Genomic DNA, 17,808 nt, shown 5'->3' with positions numbered 1-17,808 from the left:
CCCCAAAAAAAAAATAAGACTTGGACCCAATTACAAAGATAAGTTCATCAAAGTTTTCCTGAATCCTCTTCCTTGGCCATGACATCTTCGTATACATGGTTACCTCATGGGAACACACATTTCCTTGGACACATAATACTTCAAGTGTGCGAGAACCACCTCTGGCACAGAAACATTTAGGAAGGCAGGTTTCCTGTTATTACGCTGGAGAACTGTGAAAGGAGTGTTACAGGAGTACGCTGTGAGCAGGAGTCCCAGGGAGCCCTACAGACCCTGCAATAAGGAGCCTTTTGTAGCAGTCACAACTGAGCCTAGCACTTACATAGGATGGGCCCTGCCTGACTGATGCCATTACGCAATCCAACACGCACTGAGAGACTAAGGGCCTCATACAGAGCTGGTGCAGATTTATCTGACAACACCTACGCAGTATAAGCTTTGTTATCAGGCATTGCAGCCACCCTCATGTGCTTGTTTGTGCCTAGTTGTGGCTATTGACAAATATCACGGTGACATGAATTCCTACAACTGATTTATCTCGGTCCTCAATGTAGATAAATGTTCCAAACATGATCGATAATTTACCTACAGAATTAGCAAATTGAAACTTCCAGTTACTGAATGACAAACCTTTTGTCACTGATAGGCTAGCTACACACCTGAACCATGGTGCGATGCGAAGTAACAATATATCACATTGCTGTACACACTACACAATCTATTGTACAACTATGCAATATATCATACTGGAACACTGCGTCATTCGCGGAATCATTCTATCTAATGTGCAGCACATCTGGTGGGAGGTGGCAAGGAACAGCCTGGGTAAGCTATAGATTGGGGGTACGTACACCGTATTCAGTGGTCATGCAAATTAGTATACTAGTGTGTACCCACGGGATACGGCCACTAGGCTGACCCCATTTAGGTTCATGCATTGGGCCGACCAATGAAGGTCGACAGGGCTTAGGACGATACCTGAAATAGGTTGACTTGACTATGGTCGACAGGGTTAGAAGGTTGACACAAGCATTGGTTCGACAGTCACGAGGTCGGCATGATTTTTTCACTTTTTCTTTTTTTGAGCTGACATGTGCTGACAGGTGGTATTTCATGTCCTACCGCCCACTACGGCAGCGTGGTAGGAGAATATAACAGTGTGCCGAGCACAGCGAGCCATGCGAGGTGACACGGTACACTTAGATGTCCATGTCGATATTCAGAACAAACAAAAAAAAAACCTCATGTTGACCTTGTCATTGTCAGCCGAATGCTTGTGTCGACCTTTCAACCCTGTCGATCTTAGTCACATCGACCTATTTGAGGTGTCAGATGTCGGCCCTGTCAACCTTCAGTGGTGGACCCAATGCATGTCCACCCAATGTCCCATACCCACTTTACGTCCTAATTATTCAGCAATCTAATTGGCATTTTACAGGAACCACTGATCAGAAAATAAGTGCAAGGGGAATTTTTACTATTTTTAAACCATCCAACAATAAAAAGTTGTTACCGAGCGGACACCACTTCTCCCCCATAATGTAGCTTAATACATCTACGTCATTGTCTTATCAAGACTTGCCACAAATTAAATAAAGAGCGAAGCATCATGATACCTCCCAATGACATGCTCAGATCATTCACAAACACATCACTTTTATAATAAGTACGGTAAAGCTAAAATGAAAGCCATAATTACTGTAAAATAAGCACATGCAGTTCTTTGCCTAGTGACATCTATTTTTACACAGTCATATATACACAGAAATTGTTAGTTTGAATCTACGTTCAATACTGAAGTAAAAATGCAGGTGGCAAAGGCCGATATAAGAAACATCACAGTCCTGGGAACAGAAGTCCCAGTGCAAGAACACTGCTGTAGTTCTTTGATAGGGGTTTGTGTGTTGACGGAACCGCTCCTAACTCTCTGTACACACACACTGTCGGCTGCCACACAGGGGCACAGAAGCTAATTGGTATTCTTCCTCTTTGTTTAAGCTATCAATCTAATAAACTGTTTCATTTGCATACATTCATATTTTCAGACGCACGTTTATGAGAAATGCCCCACCTAAACCTCAAGTTGCATGCAGGCCACCACATATTCTGACTAATTAGAAACTACTGTGCCCTAAACTAATTAGTTATGCTACCAAGCCTGTGCTTCTGTCAAACAGCGCAAGCAATTAAGGCTCTTGTTCCCTGAACATCAGAGCTTTATTTACTGCCATCCATAAGAATAGATATTCTCACATTGACAATTTCTTTCATCGGGTAGATTTTCAATAACATTCTGTTTCTATCTCCGTTATGCTGAGAATGCTAATGCCTTAAGGGCATAAGATCTGTCTCCTACAGAATATTTTTCATAAACCGATCTTCGCTGAATACAAAATTCCATCTATTTTCTATTTTATTGTGTCATTTCCTAAGAACTATGTTAACCTAGAGCATTTCAGCTTCCTCAAGCAGATTTAAATGAACCATTCCTAGGGGAGGATGCCTTAGCCTATATTTCCATGTCAGCTAAGGGGGATACTGAAAAAAAACATCCCACAAAGCATTAATGTATACATTTATATTATAATACATCTCTCTATATGTATGGATCTATAGCTTCAAAATGTGTTCCTCATATCCATCTCTCATTATCTACATATATGTTGACTGTCGGAAAAATCGGCACGGATTGAATACCCCCCGTAGAGGGCTGTGGTAGCATGCTCTATTTTATGCACCTGCTAGCAAACACGTTTTTTTTTCTTTTCTCCTTTTTAAACGAGTAGCATAACACTGATTTTTCTTTATTTTACTTTCTGCATCAAGGAGCTTTGCAGATTCTTACATTTGGAGCCCAAGGATGTATGTTGCAACAGGAGAATTGTGATTTGTCATGATTACAGATTGAATACATTTCTCTTCTCACCTAAAGTTACTGCGGTTCCACAGCGCAGCTATGTTCCGGCAGTGTTAGCAGAATAGGACTCACTGCATCCAATTCTATTTCTCCAAAATGCATGCGCTCCACTGCCAATAAACTAATTTGGACTCTACCATGTACAAAAAAATGTACTGTTAAAATTAAGTATTTGTATGACTTAATTCTGACATTTATACCCCTAATTTAAATTACAGGGTTAAACATTTTTACCTGGTAATTTTCTCTTCAACTCGGTTTTCTTGTGTGAAAGGGTCAACCCAGGTCGCAATTGGAAAAAAAAACAGGAATTTGTGAAGGGTAGAATGGCTCCTCCCCTCTGACCTCAGTCTTAGTAAATTGTGCCCGAGAGGAGAAAAGAGACCAGGGAATCTCCGACAGAGAGAAAGAGAAAATAAACATCACCAGAACAGATTGTAAACAACTACTATACATTCAACAACATACCCACACAGGCCTGAGCAGCGCCAGGCGGGCGTTCCTCTATGGATTCTGAGACAGGGAATTAATGATTAGTACCAAATTCCTATTTATTCTGGGGAAACTGTGACCTCCCAAACCCATCCTCACGGGCGGAAGGCACTGGAAACCTTGTAGAACTACACTTCTGAAGCCAGATGTAGAGGACACAAGGCATCAAACCTGTAAAAGTGGATGAAGGTATGAGGGCCCAACCAAGTAGCTGCCCTACACAACTGTGAAAGGGACACCCCACGGGCAGCTGCCATTGAAGGACATAAAGGTAGAATGAGGAAACTTTGAAAGATTAACATAGGCTTGTTTAATGGTGAGACCAATCCAACAGGCAACAGTTTGTTTTGTCATCGGCCAACACCTCTTGGCTGCATCAGAAATGACAGAGGGAGTCAGACTTCCTACACTCCTTCTTTCAGTCCACGTAAACCTTAAGAGCACAAGCGACATTCAAAGAAGCCAAATCTCCTGTCAAGGAAGGTACCACAAACGACTGGTTAAGGTGATACGCAGACACAACCTTGGGCAAGAAATCCAACTGGGTCCTAAGTTCCACCCTATCCGGATGGAACACCAGATATGGCGAATGAGATGAGAGCGGTAAGGTCTGACACTCGGCTGGCTGAGGCCAGTGCTAACCGCAGCACCATCTTTCAGGTGAGTAGGCATAAATCAATAGACTCCAAAGGTTCAAATGTGCTTGACTTAAGGGAAGCCAGTACCAAGGCTCCTCTGGAACATGAACCAGTGGTTGCAGTTGGAGAACACCATTGAGGAAAGTCTGTACCTCAGGAATGGTGGCAAGGTGATGGTGAAAAAAGACCAACAAGGCTGATACTTGCACCTTCAATGAGCCAGAGAGCAAGCCAGCCTTTAACCCAGTTTGTAGAAAATGGTGCTGACGGGATTAATTGAACACTGAAGAGCGATGTTCGCACCAGGAGACCTAGACCTTCCAGGTACTGTAATAATGCCGAGACGTCACCTCCTTCCTGGCTCTCAGCATGGTAGGCATGACTGATTTTGGAATCCCACGTCTACTTAACAGCAGGATCTCAACAGCCAACCCGCCGCACGTTAAGGTACGTCTCGGTAGACGAATGGTCCCTGTTGTAAGAGGTCTTCTCTTAGAGGCAGATGCCAAGGTTAATCCACCAGGAGCCTCTGAAGGTCAGCGTACCAAGAACGACAAGGCCAATCTGGAGCCACCAGGATAACTGTTGTCCTTCTCCAGTTGAATCCGTTTGAGTATCCACTGTACCATGGGATTTCCAGGTCATCCGTCGCAACTGCTGCTGGATCCCGGGACCGGGAAAAACACTTTGGGAGTTTGTGGTTGTTCCTGGACGCCATCATGTCTATTTGAGGTAAGCCCCAGCAATGGACAATCTGGGAGAACTTGGCGTCTGAGAATCCACTTTTCAGTTGTCCAAAGACCGCAGAGAAGGCTTGAGCCCAGTGCACCGCTCACTGTAGGCTCAGGCGCACTTCCTGCATAGCCCTGCGGCTGCAGGGCCCCCCCTGGAGGTTGACATATGCCACAGTCCTAGCATTGTTGGACTGAATGCGAACAGCTCGTCCCCTGAGGAGATGGTCCACATGGAGTAACACAAAGGGAAAGGGAATGCGCAAATATGAGTGGATAGGTCCAACCCGTATTGCACAATTATTCTGGCGCTGTTTATTTAATATATATGTTACACCACACTTGTGGTCTAATGTAATTAATCCACTGCTGCTGCAGGCGGCTTTATATGAGTTAGCTAGAGCTCATAAGAGAAACAAAGAGAAATGGGGTTTAAAACCACTTTGCGCTGCTAATGGATATATTTTGACATAGAATACCACCAGACAGAATGATACTGGACACACTATTCAATATTTAAATGAATTTATAGAGAAAGATATATAAAAAAATATACACATAAATAATATCAAAAATTCATACAATAGTATACAATATTAAAAACATTAATCAATATGGCCATGTATAAGTCACGTTTGCAAACTGATAATTAGGAAAATACTCCGGAGTAAATAAATGATGAGGATTAGTAGCAGTCATTCATAGCAATTAGAATGCATAAGCTGGGGGAAGGGGGAGAAGGGTATGGAATGAAGGTATTGGGCGTCAATGAGCCAGCAGCACAATCAAGAAATGTAGCACAGTCAGTTCAAGCTTAAACAGCAGGTTAGTGTAGAATATACCATATATCTCACCCTCCGTTGATGTTTTTTATGGAGGGGAAGCGTGTGTCGGGGAGCTTCTGATGGTAATTAGCTCAACCCGACCACAGTGCAGAGATGATGCGGGGAGCTTTGGTGGATCTTACCGCTCTACCCGGGGTCTGGTGATATGGAAATATGCCCAGATAACGTCCAGTGCAGGCGGCTGTAATGAAAGCCGAATTGCGGGAGGGAACGGGAGGAGAACCTCGACCGCCAGATGATGTTCGCTCGCTGCTGCCAGATGACGGTGGATCACACAGATTTTCAAAGGACCGCGGCAGACCAGCTCGTGTGATAGGCGGTGAGATGGAGAACACAGGGGTTTGCAGACGTGACGTGACGTGGCCTGTGACGTCGACGCGTTTCGTCTCAATAGGCGGAGACTTTTTCCGTCTTGAAAAAGTCTCCGCCTATTGAGACGAAACGCGTCGACGTCACAGGCCACGTCACGTCACGTCTGCAAACCCCTGTGTTCTCCATCTCACAGCCTATCACACGAGCTGGTCTGCCGCGGTCCTTTGAAAATCTGTGTGATCCACCGTCATCTGGCAGCAGCGAGCGAACATCATCTGGCGGTCGAGGTTCTCCTCCCGTTCCCTCCCGCAATTCGGCTTTCATTACAGCCGCCTGCACTGGACGTTATCTGGGCATATTTCCATATCACCGGACCCCGGGTAGAGCGGTAAGATCCACCAAAGCTCCCCGCATCATCTCTGCACTGTGGTCGGGTTGAGCTAATTACCATCAGAAGCTCCCCGATACACGCTTCCCCTCCATAAAAAACATCAACGGAGGGTGAGATATATGGTATATTCTACACTAACCTGCTGTTTAAGCTTGAACTGACTGTGCTACATTTCTTGATTGTGCTGCTGGCTCATTGACGCCCAATACCTTCATTCCATACCCTTCTCCCCCTTCCCCCAGCTTATGCATTCTAATTGCTATGAATGACTGCTACTAATCCTCATCATTTATTTACTCCGGAGTATTTTCCTAATTATCAGTTTGCAAACGTGACTTATACATGGCCATATTGATTAATGTTTTTAATATTGTATACTATTGTATGAATTTTTGATATTATTTATGTGTATATTTTTTTATATATCTTTCTCTATAAATTCATTTAAATATTGAATAGTGTGTCCAGTATCATTCTGTCTGGTGGTATTCTATGTCAAAATATATCCATTAGCAGCGCAAGTGGTTTTAAACCCCATTTCCCACATGGAGTAACGCCAAGTGGATAGCTCAAAGTTCCAAGATATTTATTGGAAGTTTTCGACTAGCGAGGAAACCAACGACCCTTGAAGTGTCGACCAAAAACTACCGCCTCCAGCCCCTGAGGCTGGCGTCTGTAGTCACAATCATCCAGTTCCAAATCCCAAATGGACACCCCTCCAAGAGATTGAAGGTGTGAAGGATTGAGCTGAGACTTTTTGAAATTCAGAATCCAGCCCTGATGGAGCAACACTTGACAAGTATTGTGAGCATCCTAGATCAGCTGGGTTTTGGATGAAGCCTTTAAAGGAAGATTGTCAAAGTAAGGATCAATAATGATTCCTTGTTTATGAAGTGTGGCTGTCACAACAGACATTATTTTGGTGAAGATCTAAGGGGCCGATGACAGGCCAAACGGTAGAGGCAAAATCTCAAAATCAATGAGTGTACAACGGACACTGTAATAAATTAAATACCAGTGTCTGATATAGAGATGCCAATCCCGGGGCATTTTTTTCAATCCTGGGAATCGGGATTGAAAAATGCTCAATACCAGGATCCTGGGATTGGCATCCCTACTTAATACCTTGTCAGGCGGACAAAAGCTATGAATGGGAGATGCCTGCATGCTGTGTATTGCTGACTTTCATGGCTGCTAGTTTTGACACACTGGAGGGTAGAGATGGGGCACACCGTTGGGTACTTGTTTCCTAGCACGGCCACAATCGTGAGTAATCGTGTCCCTTACTTAAGGGACACGATTACCCACGATGGACCCGATTTCTTTTGAAATCAGGTCCATTTTGCCGGCTAGGATAAAATATCGGGGGCATCGCGTCGGTCGGGACCATTAACACTGGTCCCGACGCGACCGACGCGATGCCCCCGATATTTCCATAGACTTCAATGTTAAAAAATATTTTAACATTGAAATCTTGTCGGGAAAGGTAAAATATCGGGGGCATCGCGTCGGTCGGGACCATTAACATTGGTCCCGACGCGATGCGATGCGATGCCCCCGATTTTTGCATAGGATTCAATGTTAAAAATAATTTTAACATTCAAATGGTGTAAAAATGTCAAAAAATGTGAAATGGGTCCATATGACCCATTTCACATTATAGATGTCCCCGTCGTCGCCCCACGATAGACGCCAACCCGAAGCGTGGCGAGTGCAGCGAGCCCGCGAGGGGCGGCGGTACGCGTCCTCCGACCTTTTCATGCCCTACTATCCACTAGGGCGTGGAGTGAGAATAGAATAGTGTGGCGAGCGCAGCGAGCCACCGAGCCCGAAGCGTGGCGAGCGCAGCGAGCCCCGCGAGGGGACGCGGATACCTTCACAGTTATACGCGTCCCCTTGCGGGCTTCACAGGTGTCCGTGGCGACGCGGACACCTGTGAAGCCCGCGAAGGGACGCGTTTACCTGTAAAGGTATCCGCGTCCCCTCGCTGCGCTCGCCACGCTTCGGGCTCGGTGGCTCGCTGCGCTCGCCACACTATTCTATTCTCACTCCACGCCCTAGTGGATAGTAGGGCATGAAAAGGTCGGAGGACGCGTACCGCCGCCCCTCGCGGGCTCGCTGCGCTCGCCACGCTTCGGGTATGCGTCTATCGTGGGCTGGTGTTTACGCGCTTCAATTTGGGGGGGTTGGCAATTTTTTTCATTGAATCCAATGTAAAATTGGGTCCCAGGGACCCAATTTACATTGGATTCAATGAAAAAAATCGGGTCAAAAATCGGTCGGTCGCGTCGATCGCATCGCATGCGACCAAATCGCATGCGATGCGATCGACCCGATTTTTCCGACGCGACCACCCCGATCTTAATCGGTGTGGCCGTGCTAGGAAACAAGTACCCACCGTTGCATTGCACTGCTGACTGACTAATCAACACACTGGGGGTTATTCAGACCTGATCGCTGGGCTGCTAATTTGTAGAGCCCTGCGATCAGGTAATCGCCACCCAGCCAGAGTGAAATCCCGCCCTGCGATTAGCTGCAAATCCATTTGCAACTTCTCACCATCTAATGATTTCCTTAGTGTTTGCAGTTGGTGTGTAGCCCAGAATCTACTCAGCCAGTGTGATAGAAATGGGCTGATAGTGGCTGGAGCTGATGTTGCATACCCTCCTTGAAAATGCTTGGGCATGCCTGCATTTCCCTGACACTCCCAGAAAATGGCCGGGTGACACCAACAAATGCTGGCTTTCAATAAAAATTAAAAAGACACTGGAATTTATCACTTGGGTGGCCTTGCATGCGTAGTCATTCAATAATTGCTTGGCCTGCAGAATCGCAGCTGTGTGATCAGGTCTGAATAACTCACACTATCTGCTACACTGCTCACAAGTATACTCAGAGGCTGTCAGTGTTGGGAGCCGCATCTAAATAAAGAAAGCTGCATATGGCTTAAGAGCCACAGGTTGGGCACTGCTGCTCTATTACTTCAGTTATGGTGTTTTTATCATTTTTAGATGGCAATAAGCTTCCGATATGTCCGTTCTACCCAAAGAACTGTCCACATCCATACACAAGTGTGAGTTATCTGACTGGCCACCATGTGGGGTGGGCCTCTAGATCCTGGTAACCATCATTAGTGCAGTTAGATGAAACAGTCAGATGTGCTCATTGTCAGATGGGGATGATCATCTATCCCGATCAGTTTATTTTTCATCAATGATGACAGTGATAGTGCTTACTAGTTCCAGGTTTTCAAATGTGTCCCCAAGATGCCCTTTGAACTACAATTGGTAGACATTTAGGTGTAAAATGTCACTATCATCGATGTGGGCTCCTTTAGAAATAAAATTTTCCGTGTAACTTTGTCAGTCACCAACAAATTGGTAATGTTGGCTATGTGTTTCTATGCAAAAAGGGCACCATTTTGCCACCTGCAGGAGAACTTTATTAGGAAAGCAAAGGTCTGTGAATGATTTGACAGATATAACTGATTTTTTTTTACTTCTGAATAACCATTGATTTAAATTAATGTGTTGTGAACTGTGCTCTTTGCTACAATCCACTTACACAGTGGATAATGGCCCTTATTCTGGTTCACTCGCAAAGGAAAATCTTCTCTCAAATGGACAGAACTATGTGCACTGCAGGTGGGGCAGATGTAACTTGTGCAGAGAGAGTTAGATTTGAGTGAGTTATTTTGTTTCTGTGCAGGGAAAATACTGACTGCTCTATTTCTACACTGCAATATAGATCTCACTTTTAAGTAAAACACCACCCAAATCTAATTCTCTCTGCACATGTTACATCTGCCCCCCCCCCCCCCCCCCCCCCCAATGGGCCAATGTGTGTTCATGAAAAAGTGGTGTGCACTTGGTAGGGAGGCACTGTCGTTCTTGTGTAAGAATACGCTTGTGTTAAGCAGGGAGGGCACAGGTTGAAGTATATGTTCAGTATAATTACAGTGTGTAAACTTGTGCTTGAGGAGACAGCAGTGCTCCAACGCCCTATAGCAGGGGTACCTAAACTTTTAGAATCACAGTGCCCTAGAGTATCAGAAAAATGTTTTGTGGCACCTCTAGGGCAAAAGTTTGTTATTGAGTAGTTTTCAAAAAAAATATTAAATTAAATGAATTGTATTTATATGTTATCCTTAGGTTCAGTTATATGTTGAGGGACAGGATTTGCTACGGTTTGTCCACATGTTAAGATTGGTGGCCACAAGCACTGGGTTTGCCTATTACATTGATCATAAATAAATAATGAACTGATCCTTGACCACCTACCCAGGGCACCCCTGCAAGTGATGGGATGCCTCGGCACAGAGTTTCCAAGCCACTGCCCTATAGTTCTAGACCGTGCATTCATATCCATCATGCCTTCTAAACAGAGCGAGTGTACTTATGTATGCACATACGTACCATACAGTACATGCATACATAGCTTGTAATTTTGTTTGTGTTCTGGCCAATGTATACATACATATGTTGTGCACATGCATAAATACAGATGTGTTCTCATACATTGTTGCTGCAGTCATATATATGTATGAAACTATATATAAAGTGCCACCATGTAGTGGCTACAACTTTTATTCACGCCAAGTTCCTTTTGTACCTCGGACACTTAGGGTTTTTTGTCGGACAGGAGCTGATTGGCTGGCTGTTTATCACTCTCCATTTTATCACTTTTTTGAAGCTTAGAGAATCTGGCCCATAGCCTTTAATGTAAATGTCTACATAGGACAATTATTTTATGTTGTTTTCTTTCCTACTTTAGATTGAGATAAAAATGAAGAAGACTGAAGTAATCCGGTGGGATAAACTAGAGGGCGAGGCAGAGCAACAGATAAAGCATTTCACACCAGGTATGTGGCCTCCATATGTTTCTGTGTGCATAGGTGGTTATATACTGCTTTGCAGCACATAGATTTATATACATTTACTGGGCGAGCTAAGTGTGGATTGCGTCCTTTAAGGTATTGTGTATGCCAGCACACTCGCCAATGTAAAGCGCAATGCAATATGCTGATGTCTGATCCTATACAAGTTATTGTTAATATCTGAATCCACTACACTGGTTATCATTTTGTGCTGATATACATAGGAAACATGCACATTACATCAGATCCTTGTAAAAATACTTTTTTGTGCATGGTTGGTATTTCTGGAAGAAATGTGTGACTAGTTTTACTGGTTACATATATGAAAACAGTGTTATCCTGTAGGAATAATGAAAAGTACAGGATTGGTGCATGTACTGTACACTCCAGTCAAAATAATGTGTGCCATCAAATGGGCCCTCTTCTTAGAAGGGTTAGTCTGGCCATAAGCCTATCTCTAAAGGGAAAATACATATCCATTAGATGTGGGTTTACTCATTCACAGGGGTTTGCTGCAAATATGAATGAAACCCACTATGTCTAAGGTAGATACCATGATTGCAGTAATGTATTTTCTGAATTCCTAATTTAGGCATTAACATCATGGTGACATATGAATTCTGCAGACATAGGAGGTAATCAGCATAGTAGATTACCAGAGGGGCTATTCAATTAGCCATGAAGCCGGTAGACATGGACATTTACTGCCTCACAGCACTGAGGTCATTGGTTCCATTCCTACCATTGCCCTAACTGTTCGGCGTTTGTATATTCTCCCTGTGCTTGCATGGGTTTCCTCCCGGTACTCCAGTTTCCTCCCACAACCCCCTCCCCCCTCTGAAAATATACTGGGAGGTTAATTGGCTCCCAACAAAATTAACCTTAGAATAAATGTGTGTTCGTGTGTACATGTAGTAGTGAATATAGATTGTAAGCTCCACTGGGGCAGGGACTGATGTGAATGTTCAACTATTCTCTGTGAAAGCGCTACGTAATATACAGTATGTGTGCTACATAAGAAACTGATAACTGGGAGGCCAATTTATTTATTTTATTTTTCAGTTTCTTATATGGCGCAGCATATTCCATTGAGCTTTGAGTAGTCTGTCACATTGAAGCCCGAGGCTACCTCTGTAGTAAAGCACCCCTGGTAATTGTATATCCCCAATAGCGGGGTTTGCATTTGCACTAAGGAGAGCGCTGACTGAATTTGTGTTTGTGCTTTTATCCATTTGTAAATATTAAGGTAAACTGGGTGATGGAAAACCGACAACATGTTAGGCAAAATGAATTCTGCTCTATGGGACAGAAAAGTATTTAAGGTAATATTAGGTGTATACTGGAAGTATTTACTGTTAACTGGGATAGATCATTTGCATGTTTGTATAATCCTCTGAGAAATATTGCCCATTAGTGCACATATAATGCAATCTACAAAGTAATAGCTGTAATATTCTTGTATTTCTATCCTTAATACTTGAAAATTGCTAAAATGAATCTATACAGGGAAGAGAGAATGAAGCGTGGCAAAGGTGAGGCTCTTATCTTTAGTATGCCGTATACAGTAGGAGACTTGTTTGCTTTACATGGCTGCAGTTTGTGTATGATATACAGTGCACTCCACACAATTATTGATATTGAAAAAAATAAAATATGCCTGTGTTCCTAGAGTCCATGCACAAATATCCGTCATCCTCTCATCATACCAAGAACTGGGATAAAATTGTTGTTGATATCAAAGAGGAGGAGAAAAATGAGAAATTGGAGGGAGACGCAGCACTAAACAGTCTCTTCCAGCAGATCTACTCAGATGGCAGTGATGAAGTGAAACGTGCCATGAACAAGTCATTTGTAAGTAGAAGTAGTGTTTGTATGTCTGGTTCTGAAATCCACAGTTATTATTTATTTGCTGAGTGAGCAAAGAATAAATAAAATAAAGCCCTATAGTGGTATATGGAAACGTTTGTGTGACGTCCCATATAATTCACTTTAATCTTTCCAATCAGGATGTTACCTATTCTCTGCAATGCAGACAGCTGCATGGAGGTGACTTGCAATTACAGTAACTGTAACCCTTCCCCCAGTAAGGAGTAGGGCCACTGCATCTAACCCCAGCAAGTGTTCTAAAAGGGGGTTGGGGTTTACCTAAAATTATCTTCATTTTTAGGTTTGGCTCAAGCCTTAGCGAGCACAGGGCTTGATCATATAATTCTGATGCTCCCGAAAAGATGCCATTAAGCATCCTTCATCCAAGATAAATATTGCAAAAATGTTAAAAGCCAGGAAATCGTGGAGCGAACATTAAAAGTGCTGTGCATAGAGTTGTTTGTATTTATTGTATGGGGAACTTCAAATTCCCAGATCCACCACTGCAACGTTTGGGTGTGCACATAGGGGTGCCAATAGCTTGCCCCTTCAGTCGCTGGTCCCACCTTGCCTGTTCCCTGGGCTCGCCACAAAATGCAGTGGATTCGGGGTTTAACAGCGATGATGGCTTGTTTTCGGCAAGGAAAAGCCATCCTCGCCCTACAAACCCCCTTGCCGGCCATATTGAACACTGCCCATAGTGATCACCAAGTGCCTATGTCCGATAGTTCTGGAAAGCACTATGTGGCCATTATAGAGAACAGTCCCATATATTGTGATGAATTTATGATGATTATTTTTACACAACTTTGCTTGTGAAAATATTATACAGTTTGTAATGTTTTTAGTTCGATCAGCGTTGTACAGGCTTGTCCCAGTTTGGCCAGCAAGCTTTATATAGAGGTGAATGATTTGTTTATGATGAGAGGTTTGAAAATGCTTCCAACTATTCGCGTTTGTCAAATCTGCTTCCAAGCACAGGTTATGTATGTATCAGCATAATAATTGTATAAGGTCTGTCCCATCTGCGACATGCGTATGCTGCCACTGCTAGGAGAAAGGGACAGACCTAGCTCTGGAGTAGAACGTCCCCAGACAGCCAACAGAAACAGTTTAAGTATGGGGGTGGGACAGAGTGGAGGGGGTCGGAATTGGACAAATGGAGTATGTGGCTTTGGAGAAATGGAAGAAGTAGCAGAGGCAGAACATGCCAAAGAATTGGCGAACCTCTGAGTTATTATTACAATAATTTAACATATATAAACGTGGCCACAAAGGATTGCGTAGAACACCTTAACCCAAGTTATGTTTACTGGTTACAATTTATAGATTTGTTTTTATTATCCTCCCTCTATTCACTTTCCTTCCTGATCACATTCTTTGCTGTGAAATCCTGTGGTAGCTATCTATTTCATTAAAAAGAAAATAATACCGTAAAATTATGTGGCAGGCTCGTAAAGTTGGACAGAAATAAATTTTGTTCCTGAAATATGGTTTTCCCAGGCCTGCAATTGTACCGGCTTCTGGATTGAAAAATGACTGATGCAGAAAAGAAAATTAACATAATCTTTTTTGTGCAATAAAAACCTTCTAGCTCTATTTAATGAAAATCGAATGTGACTAATAACCATTTAAAAGGAGTTTTATTTTAGCAGCGTGAATTTGAAAGTCTGAAATTTTGCTAGGGAAAGAAACCCCCCCCCCCCCCCCCCCCCACCCCACACCTTGTTCCTGGCATAGAGAGTGCTCACAGTGACAGAAGCAGTCAGTCAGGTAGCAATGCAATTACTGACACACGGGTCTGCTCTGCTTCCTTTTCTCGTGGTAAGGAGACGTTTCATGGGGCAGAGGTGAGAGCTCAGGAACACATTATTCCAGTCTGTAATAAAATGGCGTCCATACTTCCTTTCTCTAACCTATTTTATTGTAATCATAGTAGCCTATATTACCTGGTCACAGGGATAAAATAAAAGCTTTGTAGTCACATATGTACAAGCTGTACATGAACAGAATATAAATACAGTGTCAAATACAGCAAGTGTGAACTTGTGGTGAATACTGTACATTAAAGCAATTGTATAAATGGGCACATTGCAGGTCATTCTGGTTGGTTCACAAAACCGCTGTATTTTGCAAGCCTTGTAACGCCCATCCCCCCCCCCCCCCCTGCATGTTCCCATTGCACTGCGAATGGATGTTTTGCATAAACATTCATTCGCAGGCTTGTGTCCGACCATGGAATGTTTTTTCTAGTGCTCACAAATATAAGTGAGTCTCTGCTGACTTAGGTCTGCGGCTTCCAGCTCCGAGAACTGGGCGGGCAGTTGATGTCAGGTGACGTGGGACACCCAGTGGTTTCCTGTACACACCCAGCATTTTAGTGTGTACCCCCAAGAAACGCCCTGTGCCGGCCTCCTACACGCCCCCCTTTACAAGTGCCTCAGACTATGCAAGTCTCCAAAGGCGCCCGCATTAAAGCCCTGCACATGCGCATAAATGAATATGCTCCTGGGCAGAGGCTCAACACCGGACTCCCCATGAGAACATACTGGTGAGTTTGCTGACCAGATTGAGGGCCTTTACCACCCTCAACACTGTCCTTAAAGCTCAACCTTTCCTGGAATTTTACAGGTGAAAGTTACGCCATAGTAAATGTATTGGATTTGCAGTGCCTGAGAGTTGCTGCAGGACGAGCTGTGTGCGTGCATGCCTGGCATTGGCCTGCTTTATCCTGTGTACACCTTCCCAGGTGTCATGTTTTCCATGTGTACCAAACTCTGGCAATGCTGTACAATGTCAAACGCTCATTCTCTGTTTAATCAAATGTATTGTTCATTTTTAAGTAGTGTCCCTGTCTTACAGATGGAGTCTGGGGGTACAGTCCTTAGTACAAACTGGTCAGATGTCAGCAAAAGGAAAGTGGATGTGAATCCTCCAGAAGACATGGAATATAAAAAGTTCTGAGTTGTCAGCAAAAACAATGATGTGAAATTGTCCTATGGTGTCCAGCAACTGGTTCAGTTTTTTCATCTACATGTTTTGAAAATGCGGTTTCACTCAGTCACATCAAGAATGCTTTGTGTTCCCTGCTTATTGCAGCGGATTGTGTTTTATCCATTATTCCTGTGCTATGTGAAGGAGCCAGTTTGGGAGTAAGCACCACGCTTCCTAATGCGCATTCGGTTATTTTATTAGTACTCGGCCTGGTAGAGTTAATCACTTCTGAAAGTCTGCTATAAATCTCTCTTTGACCTACTGTTTGCCCTTTTACCAACTGCAAATAAAGATATAATTTTATAAATAAAGTGCTGCTTGTTTCTTTCCTTTTGGACAGTAATATACAGAGGTTCCCGCTAAGCTCTAGTGCAACGTTACACATTAGTACTTTGTCATTTATACATTAGCTATGAGAATACATGTCATGTTTCATTTGCATACTGACTCAGAAACCTTGACTGCTGATTGGCATTGCTGGGATAAGCATATGAACTGTGGGACTTGTACATTGCGTATCATTCAAGTGTTTGTCACAAAATAAACTAAATTGCATTGTACAGTTGGAATCTCAGGACAGAATGAGAAATGATCTAGAGAGAAATTATTATTTGGGAACATATAATACTGTACATACATTTCATATTCCATTTTCAAAATAATACAGAGCTACCTATCTGCAAAATTGGTTTAAAGAAAAAGCTATTTATGTTTAGCTAACATGTTGCCACATCCATAGGCTCAGTAATATGATCATTACATTACCCTTGTATTAACATGCAGGAAATGAGTGCAGATTACTGTACAGAGTAATATGAATAATGACCGCACTCTTACCTGGGCTGAGTACTCTTTCCTCATGGTATACATGCTAGAGGTGCACTCATTACTCACTGACACATTTTAAAAGATCCACAGGTGGAGCTAATTATTTCACTTAGTGCATGTTTTGCAGGTCTCCTCACAGAACCGTGTGGAGACCTGAGAGAACCTTTGAGCTTTCCTATGGGCTTGGATTTGGGAATAACTTGATGCCATCAAACGTAAATTCATGCCCACTGGATTCCGCTACCACCGTGCCTCTTCTCACTCTTTGACTCCCTTAACCTTGTAGCCAAGGATAATGCTGCTGCCTCTTTTCTTTCATCTGCTCACCTCTGCTTCATCTTATTCACTTGAAACATCACATTTGATTTGTCTCATTAATTACTAGCACAGTCCCTCCACTGGCATATTGCTTTCTGCATGCTGTAATTATACCATTTGCTCCACTAGACTACGAAAGGTTTTAAAGTTCTTAATCTAATATGGTTTATCTATAAAACTTACTTGACAGTATGTCCCCCAAACTGGCTTCTCCTTACTATAATCCCTGGCATCATTACCTGTAGGACCAGTGACTATTGCCTACTCCCTTTTTTACTGTCAGTTCTTACATTTCCCTTTGTTGCTTTTCACCCTACTGCTCCGTTGCCGGCACTGTGCGGCTGGTGCGCGGTTGTATATAATAACACTTCCATTGTGCATACCCTCAGCTGAGCAAACACATGCAAGATCCGCCTGCACAACAGAGACGCATTAGCACTCTGTTCCTATAGTGCTACCATCAGCGGCCTGCTGCTGCTGTAGTTTACTTTCTCCTGTCGGAACCTTTCTTAATAATAGCTTGTTCTGGTTTATCGACAAGTAAATGGTTTTTCTGTGAATGGCTCAAAGGCATTTGAAGCTCCTTTTCTCCCTTTTTAT

At 43.3% G+C, this 17,808-nt stretch overlaps 1 protein-coding gene across 2 annotated transcripts in view; it reads left to right on the top strand.

Moving 5' to 3' along the window:
* SUGT1 (SGT1 assembly cochaperone of MIS12 kinetochore complex) overlaps positions 1 to 16,373 on the top strand; it is a 65,198-nt gene extending 48,825 nt beyond the window's left edge. For both annotated transcript variants that reach the window (XM_083168908.1, XM_083168909.1), the window contains exons 12-14: positions 11,100 to 11,187; positions 12,872 to 13,053; positions 15,931 to 16,373. In XM_083168908.1, the coding sequence (XP_083025034.1) occupies positions 11,100 to 11,187; positions 12,872 to 13,053; positions 15,931 to 16,032 (372 nt within the window). In that variant the 3' untranslated portion in view covers positions 16,033 to 16,373. The remainder of the gene's footprint in view (positions 1 to 11,099; positions 11,188 to 12,871; positions 13,054 to 15,930) is intronic.
* Positions 16,374 to 17,808: the final 1,435 nt, after the last annotated feature.

This window comes from Crinia signifera, chromosome 2 (assembly GCF_055691185.1).
Source record: "Crinia signifera chromosome 2, ASM5569118v1, whole genome shotgun sequence".
In the NCBI taxonomy this organism is placed as follows: domain Eukaryota; kingdom Metazoa; phylum Chordata; class Amphibia; order Anura; family Myobatrachidae; genus Crinia; species Crinia signifera.
The sequence above is the reverse complement of the archived record's forward strand: the minus strand, read 5'-3'. Positions and strand labels throughout refer to the sequence as shown.